Source organism: Ammospiza nelsoni, chromosome 3, assembly GCF_027579445.1.
Source record: "Ammospiza nelsoni isolate bAmmNel1 chromosome 3, bAmmNel1.pri, whole genome shotgun sequence".
Lineage (NCBI taxonomy): Eukaryota > Metazoa > Chordata > Aves > Passeriformes > Passerellidae > Ammospiza > Ammospiza nelsoni.
In genome coordinates this window covers 37,302,484-37,314,686 of record NC_080635.1, presented here as the reverse complement: position 1 = coordinate 37,314,686, position 12,203 = coordinate 37,302,484, and the positions used below count along the sequence as shown (strand labels likewise).

The 12,203-nt window shown below is 43.1% G+C and overlaps 1 protein-coding gene across 6 annotated transcripts in view; it reads right to left on the bottom strand.

Annotated features, from left to right (window-relative positions):
• Positions 1-6,833: 6,833 nt before the first annotated feature.
• Positions 6,834-12,203, bottom strand: part of RASGRP3 (RAS guanyl releasing protein 3) — a 58,903-nt gene continuing 53,533 nt past the window's right edge. For all 6 annotated transcript variants that reach the window (XM_059469257.1, XM_059469253.1, XM_059469256.1 and 3 more), the window contains 4 exons: positions 11,604-11,640; positions 8,981-9,106; positions 8,091-8,455; positions 6,834-7,578 (listed from right to left, as the gene is read on the bottom strand). In XM_059469257.1, coding sequence (XP_059325240.1) covers positions 7,570-7,578; positions 8,091-8,455; positions 8,981-9,106; positions 11,604-11,640 — 537 coding nt within the window. In that variant the 3' untranslated portion in view covers positions 6,834-7,569. The remainder of the gene's footprint in view (positions 7,579-8,090; positions 8,456-8,980; positions 9,107-11,603; positions 11,641-12,203) is intronic.

Here is a 12,203-nt window from a genome sequence, read left to right as displayed (position 1 = left end):
AGTATTAGCTGGTGATGAGCTGCATTCCTGCAAAAATAATTAGTAGGGGTTTTTTCAGAATTAGGGTTCCTACAATGGGGTCAGTCCTGGACTAGCAAATGCAAAGAGGTTGACAAATTAAACGAGCCTTTTGCTGGGAATGTAATCTCTTCAAGCTGACAGCTTCCTCTTTTCTTCACACTCCTCACTGTAAGGAGGATGGTGCTTTCTGTCAGTGCATTAAGAGTGCTGTAAACTTGTTCCTAGCAAGAGGAAACTCAGGAGGCTCTTCAGAGAGCCCCTGGTGGAGTTACATCAGTGCCTTCAGAGATTGCTTTCTGTGCCAGAACTGCCAGTTCCTCTGTAAGGCTGTAGCTGTTGCTGCAGTGCAGAGTTTCACCTTTGCACGCTGTGACATGGTGAATTGATGCTGGGGTGGAGTAGGAGCTTCCCCTTCCTCCTCACATATAGCTTTTTATCATCAAAATATGCTCCTTCTCCTCCTTCCTCTTCCATGACTTAGGGTAAGCCAAGTCCCAGTTTATTCCTGTTTGAGGGGGAAAGTTAAAAAAAAATCAGAAGTCAACACCCGGAGGCTTTACTCTTCCAACAGGAAAGAAAACACTTTGCTTCTGCCAGCTGTTGTTGTTTTTCCTTACTCTATTGTTTCCTCCTAGTGTGCTGTGACTTCTTTGTTCCCCAGAGAAAACAAGCTTTGTGTATGTGGAGAGAGCAGCTTTGATTAATGAAAGCAAACAGCCACTGCTTTGTTATTCTCTGTATGATGTTCTGATAGTTACTGTTTTCCAAACATGATTTCTGCACTGCTGCACTGGGGGGAATCTCTTAAATAGAAGCTGGGAGAAGTGAGATGGGTTGTGGATGTTATTAGACTGTGGTGGATTGGATATACGTGTTTGATTTCATTGTGCATCATGATCAAAAGCAGAACTCCAGCAGATTAAAAAGGCAAGTAAGCAAGCCAGGGAAACAGTGTTCTTCCTCTTGGCCTTCCTGTTCCTTGCCACTCTTCTCCCACAAGCTGTAGGCATCTTGTTCTGTTTTTTCCATCTGCCTTTTTTCTCTAGCAGCTTTTGTTTCCTAAAGGCTTCACTTGCATTGCCTTTCCATTCCCTGTGTTAGGATCACTGTCTCTCAAGCATTGTCAATATGCAGTAACATAACTATGGGGAGAGAGAGGCACACTTGCTTCCCACATCAGGTGCATTACTCCCTGACTTGGAATACCATGATCCATATGCACTGTAGTCATAGTTGAGTTTTCCTTGCAGGTCTGAGGAAGAGATAAAAATTGATTTCTTACTGTCAGTAAAGGAGTACCACAGCCACGAGGGAAAGTGGGTCAAACTGAGCTTGCACTGAAAATAACACAGAGCCTTTTGGCTTGTAGCTGCTCCCCGAGTAGTTTTATCTTTAGCTGGCTGGTAATTGCTCTCTTGATGAGATTCTTCTACTTCAGCAGCCAAAATCCTGAAATGTGTAGCTCCATGGTGCTGTGCCATGATGGCTGATGGCCCCAGAGGGCCTCCTCAAGCTATGGATTTGGCTTCTCAGCCAGACCCTGTGGGTAACCTGCCTTAAGGCTTCAGCTGTCTGTCTCCAGGACACTGTTACTTGCATCTGAATTGAGGAAAGTGGCAAGTGCCTCAACCAACCTCAGGCTCAATTAGAACTAGAGGCTTACCAGTCAACTATCTGAGATAGAAACTGGGAGAAGGGAAGCAAGATTCATGGCAGTAGATAGTTACGTAGAAGTGGTTGGAGCTTGAAAAGTCCTGTGGTGTAGGAGTATTCCCTGTGACAGGTTATGCACCTAGAAAATGAAAATTAAACTGTTGAAGTGGAAAGAATGCAGTGGGGAATAAGGATTATCACTGGGATTTGATGACTTTTGAGTGTCCAAAAGGCTTGTGTCAATTCTTGTGGTACTGGAAGTTGATTCAGCTCCCTGTTAGGTTAATGTAGACCTGCCAACAAGTCCTCAAATACCTTTTTATTGCACATAATTTAGTCTTAGTTTTGCCACATTTACACTGCAGTAGAGAGTCCAAGTGTTGACTGTTAGGCTTGTGATTCTGCTCTCTCTGAACTTCTGATTTCCCTGGACAACAGGAACAGTATGGATCTATCAATGCATTTTTAAGGTGTTGAGCATGATTTAGCAGTCCCAAGCAAGCTGGCTAATGCTGAACCCCAGCTCTCTCCTCTGCTCTAAACCTCCCCAGAGTCTTGCCCTCCTCTGACCCCCACCCCCAGTCCTACTCAGCTTTTAGGCTTTAAAAGAACAAACCCAGCTTTATCATAAAGTTTGCTTTATCATACCCTTGTTTGCTTTATCAAACCCCGAGTTTGCTTCTCTAGCAAACCCTTAGACTACCTAAGCCACTGCAGTGTTGGATTGGAGAGCAGTATGCCGAGGTGTTTCCCCTGTGTAGGCTCTCAGCATACTCATGTACTTGCTTGGTTCAGGTTATGACTTTTCAAGGGGACACAGTCTGAAAAGCAAGTGCTGTTACCAGCTGTAAACATTGCCTTCTCCCCTCCTTGGCTGAAAATAAGTCACAGCTCTAATGGCTTGACAAACAAGGGTAGAAGGGAAAAAAATATTTTTCCTTTGTGTTTACTTGATGCTTTTTATAGCTCTGACTGCTGTCAGTGTCATTGTTTCCCTGTTATTGTCCAGTAATTTCCTCTCTTGTCCACGTGGGTCTTTCCCACAACAGAGGAGAGAAAAACAAGTACAAAAAGGAGGAAAACACTATTGTAAAACCAAAGAAAGAGGGAATCTGCCTATGCTGTGGGCAGGTGGAAAGTCATAACCCGTTTTCACACATGGAGCAGAGATGAAGGTGATAAGGCCTCTTTAAACTTTCCGGCATTAGCTCCACTCATGGAAAAAGCAGACTTTTTGGCTAAATTTCATACTGCCCCAGCAGTAGCCTTTTGCTGATGGCTTTTCTGTCTCCTAGGACCAGATTGTCCACAGCTGTAAACAGCACTTTAAAGTGCAGTGCACGGATTTTCCAATGAGTTTACCCTGTTGGCTGCAATGCTTATTTTGAAAATCCAAATCAGTACTGATAACTCAAAAACTTTTTCCAAACTTGCATCCATTTCTGCAATGACCCTGCCAGCTCTTTTGTCAAGGCTTTCTTGAGAAGTACTTGGAACTAATTTTTGTGCTGTATGGATATTTTCATCAGTTAGTAGGCTGATGTTGAATGAAGCAAACCTTGATTAGATTTTGTTTGTGCTATAATAGTCACAAAACAAACAAACCCTTGTTTCTCCTGCCGCTACAAAACCAACCTTCCTTCCTTCCTTCCTTCCTTCCTTCCTTCCTTCCTTCCTTCCTTCCTTCCTTCCTTCCTTCCTTCCTTCCTTCCTTCCTTCCTTCCTTCCTTCCTTCCTTCCTTCCTTCCTTCCTTCCTTCCTTCCTTCCTTCCTTCCTTCCTTCCTTCCTTCCTTCCTTCCTTCCTTCCTTCCTTCCTTCCTTCCTTCCTTCCTTCCTTCCTTCCTTCCTTCCTTCCTTCCTTCCTTCCTTCCTTCCTTCCTTCCTTCCTTCCCTCCCTCCCTCCCTCCCTCCCTCCATTCCTCCCTCCATTCCCTTCTTGGTGTCACATAGAGAAAGAGATCTCTTAGCGTGTTTCTTCCTGCATTTACTTTGTCTGTCTTGTTATTTGTGTTCTCTGTTTTTGGTGAGGTTTGTTTTGTTTTGGAGTTTTTTGGGTTGGTTGTTTTTGTGGGGTTTGTTTTGTTTTGTTGGTTTTTCCCAGCCTCTGTACAGTATACTTCACATGCAGCTTTCTTTCATGTGAAATCTGTATTTCCCCTATAGTTGCCTAAAGCTTCTAGGACTAGTGTCCAAGGCTGCAAGGATCCTCCTGTGGCTGCTCAGCCAAAGGCTTCTGGGCTTCCCATGAGGAAGACTTGGGGGGAAAGCACATAGGACATGCTTTCACTTTGACTTCTGTAGAGGAGTCCTTGAGCAACAGTCCACAGAGGTGACAGGCTGTTTAATTTTGGAAAAATGTAAAATTTTAGGCAATGGCTGCCCCTAACCTTGCTCTGCAGCTCAGCTCATCTGCTGTACTGAAAGGAAAATGGCTCACCTTTCCCAGCTGGGGAAAATCCATGCTTCAGACTAGTTCTGGTCAGCAAGTATATTCTCCCTGCCCCTGCCCAAGACTTCACCTGCCTGAGGAAGGTGCCTCTGAGAAGATGGCTTCTGTCTAGGAAGATGTTTCTTTGTAAAGCTGGGTTTGTTCTTTTAAAGCCTAAAAGCTGAGTAGGACTGGGAGTGGAGGGCAGCGGAGGGCAAGACTCTGGGGAGGTTTAGAGCAGAGGAGAGAGCTGGGGTTCAAACCTGACTTTGCATTTCCGTCTGAGAGAGCCAGATCAGGGGACCCCTGATGCCTTGAGAAGCACTCAAGCACTTTACTCCATAAAGTTGGAAGCAAAGCTGAATCTCTCTTATGTACAACATGAGGCTTTGCAGAGGTTTTAAACAAGCACAGAAAGTCCTGGTGGGTTTGGCTCAAACAGCTAAATAATCTCTTACAGGGTCTATCCAAGCACTTGCATTTTTCACCTACTCTTATTGCTTGTATTCTTTGGCATTTGCAGACCAAGCTGTAAATAAGGTTTGACATAATCTTCCTTCTTTCCTCTGTGTGGTGTTTTGGAGAGTTAGTTTCTTAAACAATCCTTCAATCTCCCCCCATGTTTTTTAAAAGATCCTGAGACAGGAGAGAATGGATAGGGTGGAAGTATACAGCATCATTTGGGATTGTATCTGACTTTAGCTACTTCATTAATCCAGCCTTCTTGTCATTATGACACACTTTCTCCTGGACACTCTCCTGGAATTGCTGTAGTTCTAGCAGGCAGGATTTCACCAAGACCAGCAAAGACACATAGATCAGGCAGGAACTCTGATGGCTGATGCTTTCTGCATTTTGTTAAGTTAGAGCAAACAAGAAACTCTTTGTTCCTTTGCCTACATTGGGTAACTAAAATTGTTTTTGTGAAAATAAGTCTTTCCCGTGTTCAGAAAAAAACGTCCACTTGAAATAAGAAAAGAAAAAGATTTTCTAAATTTCTTATTCAGGCCTCCCCACAGGGGAAAAAAAAAAAGTTCATAGCAACTTCTTAAAATGTTTGTTCACGCCCTGTGAGCTCTCCCTACTCAGATTCTTACTGTGGAACTAGGAGATCCACATTCTGTAAACAGCATGTGAATGCTTTTTCAATAAATAATTACATTTTCTAAGATAAATCTGTTCCTTTCTGGGCAGTGAGAGGTGTGTGAGAGAGAAAAATGGCTGCATTTCTACCCAGTGTCTTTCTTGTTTTCAATGGCCACGATCACTTACTGCCAACAACACTCTGTGTTCCCCTTCCTTAAATGCCTGAAGCAAAGGGTTTCCAGCTGTAGCAGATACTTGAAATTTTCACCTATTCCTTCTCAATTTCATGAAGAATTTCAGGAAGAATTTCTTCATGGTTGGGGTTGTTAAGCATTGGAATGGACTGCCCAGGGAGGTGGTGGAGTCACCATCCTTGGATGTGTTCAAGAAACAACTGGATGTGGCATTTAGTGCCGTGGTTTAGTTGACAAGGTGATTGGTCAAAGGTTGGACTTGCTGATCTTAGAGGTCTTTTCCAACCCTAATGATTTTGTGATTCTCCTTGGAGGCTGCAATATTTTGCTAACCAGGATCAGTTGAGTGAGCCTGCAAACTATCCTTGATCTGCAACTGCTGCTGAGGTAAGCATAGAACTGACTGGAGCTTCCAGGCTTGCAAGAGATTTATTGATGAGATGAGTAAGTCAAGAGCTACAAATAACTTCTAAAAGCCTGCAAGAAATGAGCTGAGGTCTACAGACTAAATGCTGGCCAAAACTACGTGATGTTAAGAATGAAGTTGCTCATGAACATTTCATTTATAGAGCATTAAGAGGCTTATCTCAACAGCTCCATCAACAGCCTGGATGGTAACCAAATTTCTCTATTCAAATTCTCCAGCAGAGCATTTTCACTGTGAGCAAGCCGGGCACTGTAACGGCAGCAGTGGCTGTGACCCGTCAGCTGACCCACCACAGGAAATCAACACCAGGGGTTTGCTAATGCTTGCTCTTTGCCCACAGCAGCATAAGAATGAAGTGTGCTTCTGGCCCTCAGCCTAGTTTGGAAACCGGTGCTTATTTCTCTGGAGTTTACAACAGTAAAGAGGATGGTTTTTAAAAATTTTTTTGTCTCCACAGATTTACTATTTACTATTGCTACTGGTTGTGCTGGAAAACAAACCTGCAGGATGCAAACCTGGGCAGGTATCATGTAGTCCCAGTGCAGTTTACAGTCAAATTACCACAGAGGAGTGCAGCTGTCAGTTTTGTGTTAGGGAAGTCTATGAAATTACTCTCATCTTCAAGGTTTAGAACATGTTGAAGGGTGCAATAACTTGGATTTTGTAGGACATCTTATAACTGGGTTTTAAATCAGAGTGTGTGCTACATATGCACACTCCCTACCCCTGTTTTTGTGGGGAGATGGGATAAGAAGACTAACACGTGTGCCAGTTTTTCAGGTTAGAGCTTTGTGGTGTTTTGTTTTTCTCTCTTTTTCCAGATGAGCACTGTCCTCTTTCAGTAACTTAACAGTTCTGGGAAAAGCAACTTCAAACCAGACCATTATAATTCAGGTGCTAGATCCTACCTTAGCAATCTGCTGGTTTGGAGATTGCTCTTCAGAACATTTAGTCTTAACATGTACAGCTTTCTAACCAGAGAAAAGTACCAAACTCACATATGTACACGGACACAAATACACACACACATAAAACTAAAGTGTTTATTGCATGCTAATGTTACCATAATCAGTGCTGGCAAAAATGACCCTTCTCCATTGTGGTGTAACCAGAAAAACACATAGTGTCTTGGAATTCCTTCAGTCTCAGCCAGCTGCTGCCTCTTTGAAGGATCCCCAGTCTGGGAACCAATATCACTGTGCTGAACACCAATACGTTCACTGCAGCAATGTAAACATGGCCAAAATTCAAAACTCCAGGTGCACGAAGAATTTCAGTATAGAGTATTTTGGGAGAGATTTTTGTTTGAGATTTAATCAACACACACACACCTACTTCTTTCCTTAAATGATCATGACAAGCCTTGGGAAAGGAGCGTTATTGAACAAACTTGGATGCTTGGCTTCTGTCCTCACCCTTGCTGTTGCTGGCAGACATACTGAAATGATGCAGTGCCTTTAAAGAAGGCTGAATATATCCTCACTGGCACATAGAGAAAGTTTCCACGGAAGTCATACAAGAGAAACCACTGAGCACAGAGATCTGTTCTGCTGTGGCTGTGCAATGTTCATCGAAATGGCTTCCTCATGAGGAAATAAATAGTGCCTTATAACACCTTTCAGCTAAGAAAACAGGGCAATGGTTGGCTTTAAAAGGATGAGGTATGGGAACACTCCTTATGGCCAAATGTGGTCTGTGACAGTCCATCAACACTTGCTGTAGTTGTCATCTTTAGCTTTCTGTGCTTCAGGGTGAGCAATCAGCTGTCCTGCAAGCAGAAGAAAATAAGCATTTACATGCTGGCAGAGATGGTCAATAAAAGCACGAGGCTTTGGAAGCATAAACTTTATGGATGACAGCAACAGACATCAGATCAATGCCCTGCCCTGGCCTGGACTCCTGTATTTGTCAGAATGGTAATTGTTGTGAGTGTTGCTCTCTCATGGAGCCCTGAACTGTGCAATGCAAGGATAAAACAGGACAGAAGGTGGCCAGATATCCACTAGGCTACTTTATTGCTTTTCAAAATAAGAAGTACCAACTACTAAAAAGCATACATTGACACCAGGACCCAAACTTCCAGTTACAGTGTCATAGCACATGTGTAGTGCAGTGTAGAAAACAGGGATCTATGGATGATTTAGCATTCTTCTGAAAGTGACTCTTGTGCAAGAAGCAATGACAAATTTGAATGAAAAAGCACCCTGAAAGCCATCAAATAACCTTATGAGACTTCAGACTAGCAGATTTTAAACTGTCTTGGCTTCTTCTGGAACTCACCTCGGATTCTTGTGTTTCTGGGAGAGTTTCTATTCCATTGTGATCCTGTATATCTTGTGGGGCCTCGGCTTCTAGCTCTACATCAGCCTGCATGCTGGGATTTTCATTCTCCCACTTTGCAAAGCCTTTGTTCTTCCCAGCTTTTCCGTAGAATTTGGACTTCATTTTGGGGAAAGTGTGGGAACCTGAATCATTCCAGCCTGGCTCATGCCAGAGGGGTTCTGTCTGTGTTGCTTGGCTGGTGGTCACCCGCTGCAGCCGCACGGAAATTTTCCGTGAAGAGCCAGTGACGAGGGTGATAGCTCTGCCATCAAGGTCCTGGTGTTCTGCAGCAACACTGGGAAATTCAAATACTTCATCTTGGACTGAAAGAGAGGGTGGAATTGTTTTGTCTAAGTATTCTGCTTCAAGGTCTTTACAAAAAGTTAACAAATATGGGGGAGGGTGGGGAGGTAACCCTTTGTATGAGGCAGTGCTATAATTATCAATATCCACATGCTGCTTGGAAACTGTTTCTGACACTGTGTGTACAGATTTTATTGTCTTACCATCTGCATGCTCAGGGCATAAGGCAATTCTAGAATTGTGCCCTACGTCTCCTTGCTCCTAAGTGATAAAAAAGGAGAAACACCATTTCATTTCTTTTCAGCTGGGATGGGGTGCCAGTAAGGAGGATAGTAAGCCTTAGACAGGACAGTAAAGCCATCCCTGGAGAAAAGGATGTAAAGGATGTTGTAATCTAAGGACTGAACACAAGCCATAGTGCAGCAAAAAGGAGAGGTGCTGCTTTGTGTGTTGATGCAAACGAAAAATTAAAAATAGCAGCAAGGACACTGGCCATTAGAGAGGATTCCAGAAATGGTTTAAAACAGGAAGAAAACTGTTCTCACCTGGAGGCAGAGATGGACTGCTAGGAAGAGACCCATGGTTGCTGCCTACTGAAGTTCCTCTGGAAAATTTCCTGCATGCCAGCACAAGCAGGTCTCTGCATTGCTTGTGACAGTTGGCACCACAATCTGTAAAAAAATAAATTGTCAAGTCATCAAATGGAAAGCCACAACTATCTGGTAATCCCTCAGGGCTATTAGCAGGCAGATACCAAGAAAGGACTTTGAAGGGACAAAAATTTTGACAGAAGTTGTGAAGAGTGTCACAGAAATGGATCATTTGGTGTGAAGGGCATTACAAAAAAAAAAAAAAAAAAAGGATTATTTCCATGACAGCCATTAGTAGAAAAATGGCAGCAGAAGAGAGAAGATGATATTTTAATCATAAAATAGTCTCAAAGAAGAGATGTGGAATGATATGATCCTGTATATGCCCTACATAAAACTTCTGCTCCCACCAAGAGGGGTATAGGTTATTTATTTGGCTGGCTTTTATCTGACCCAGCAGGGCCCATTATAGTAAGCAGGTTTGGTTGGAAGACACCAGAGCATCCATACCCTGAGTGTCTGGAAGGACTGCTGGAGGTCAATGTAGACTATTGTATGTTAAAACTAAGTAAAAGTAAAAGTAGTTCAGTAAGCAACATTGGCACATGAATGAGGTCTGTGGAAGTGTATCATCCACTCAGAAAAGACTTTTTGAGTCTTTTCTGCACTCCAAGCCTCTGCTGGGATTTAAATCACTGTGGATACATCATGACTAGGTACATTTGTCTGAAGTGTGGCTGGAGTATGGATCTTACATGCAAGAAAGGGCTGAAGGGTGGAGAATGTGCCCCAAACACAATCTTGCTCTCCTCTCTATCCTTTTCCATTGTCTAAAAATTCCCATCTCCCTTATTTCTCTTCTGCTGCTCCACAGCCCAACATTTTGTTCTGGGTGAGCATTGTCAAGGTTTATTTAATTTATTTAAATATCAACCATTTATGGCTCTGCTGTAGGAACCTCTCTGCTCATGGCAGCAGCTCTGGCATGATGGGTGAGAGTTCTGCTTTCTGCCAACACCTTGTTCTTATGACTAATGCAGCAGCCCATGCCCAGCTCTGCTTTCTCTGCCTCAAAGGTGACACACTCCCTCAGATACACTAAAGATCTCTCTTGAAGTGCAGGACTCCTTCTACCACTCGCAGACCATGCAGTCTGGCTTTTATCTCATTACTCACAGTGCTGGGGTAAGCAGCAGACCTGGGAGAAGGAACTCCCTCCCTCCCCCTGGTGTGTTCAAACAGAGGATGGCAGCTCTGTGCCGAAGGCAGAGCTCATCCCTAATGGGTGTCACACTGCAGTGATGCTGGAACACAGAGCAGCTGGTTTTGCTGCAGCAAAAGGCAGGCACCCTCACACTTGTTGAGCACTGCAGGATCTGAGTAAGCAGCTCTGCTCTGCTACTTTCATGCTTCATTGCCTGTAACTTTGACTTTACAGAACCACTTTTGCTCAGTCTCCACTGGGCCACTGCTACAGGCAGTGATGCAGGACAGAAGCTCAACTTTCAGATCTCAGATTGAGTTTACAGGTTGGTGTGACAAAACTTTACCTTCGTTTCCTCATCCTACCAATAAATCTATAGACTGCAACCAGCCCTTTCAAAGCTTCTAAGATGATAGATAAGTAATCAGGAATATCTGAATTACATATGTTAATTTAGCCATGGACATTTTTCCCATCCCACTCTGAGGAAGAGAGGTTTGTGGCTGGAGAGAGAGAGACAGGAGTATGGTGCATCCTAAAAAAATTATTGTGGTTTCTTTATCCTTCTCCTTGGAGTCTATGTAAGACTAAGTGAAAACAGTACAAATGTGAATCTTCCCCTTTGAATAACTGAGAGGCAGCTACAGCTATGAAAATCAACAGTGTCCTTCAGCGAGAGTTGGGCTGCTTGAGAAATAAACAGGTCCAGGATTTAAAAGCCAATGAGGACCACTACAATACCCTTTTTGGTCTGACCTGATTAATATGGTACAAGTACTGCATAAGAAATTAAATATTTATGAAGGCAAAGGAGTGGGATGTAAGAGCTCTAGCATTTTTTATGAGTTGAATGTCTGAAGAAGGTCTTGCAATGAGACCTGCTGGGCAGTCTAGGAATTAAATATTTCTCTATTTCTAGCTCAGCCACTATTAAATTGCATGCACGCTTCACTATAGGCACATGGATGCACATGGATGTACAAACTGTTGCCAGCAGACTTTTTCCTGGCCTGAGTCAAAGGGGATATATTTCAGGATCTCTCAGTGTTAGGACAAAAACACTTGGTCTTCCAATTTACAAGGTCTTTACTGGTAGAAAGTTACAGCTTTCTTTACTGGTAAGAAGTCACGGAGTCAGGGGCTGCTTTGGACCTTTATCTCACAGAATCTTTGCATTCCTGCTGTATTCCAATGTAGTAATGTGCATTCTAATGCAGTGAAAATTCATAGTGTGCCAGCAGTCACTGCTCATGGACAATACCAAATGCAGGATGTGTTTGAATAAATGCCATTTTAGTTAAAGGTATGGTTGACTAACTTGTACTACAACCCACCACCCATAGCTTGAAAGGAATCCTTGTAGTATTTATTTACCTTTACATTTGTAGCCTTGTTTGATTATACCCCAGAGCTGCAAAGAAAGACAAAAGAACGTCAAGGAATCAGAAAAGAAAGCTGGAAGGAAAACAAGGTCACAATGAGGAAGTACCAATGGCTACAAAAGCACAAACAGGATACAACTGCTCTTAACACCCTTCCTGTCAGGCAGACCTCTCCCTCTAGTTGTGATAAGACTTGTGTGGCTTCTCCCTTACTTCTGCTACTTACTTGTAGTAATGGGACTACCAGAGAAGGAGAGACACAGATAACTTTTGCTTCCAGGAATGGGTTAAAATGTGCTATCATATCAAGCTTAGTGAAAACATTCTTCTTCCAGGCTCCCTTAATGTTATCTGCAGGAGAATTTCCTGTGTTCATCCATTCTCCAGATACATCACTGACCCAAAACATTCAAACAGAGCAGAAGAAGAGACCACTGGGGATAAAAACTGGGTTCTTGGTTCCCATACTGATTCCTAGCACACCTAGTCATAGCAATCTGATTTGTGCACCTGCCATTTCTAACTTAAAAAAAAACCCAACCCAAACAGATGAAGAATGAAACAGGCAGAAAAGCCGTGAAATTCCATCTTT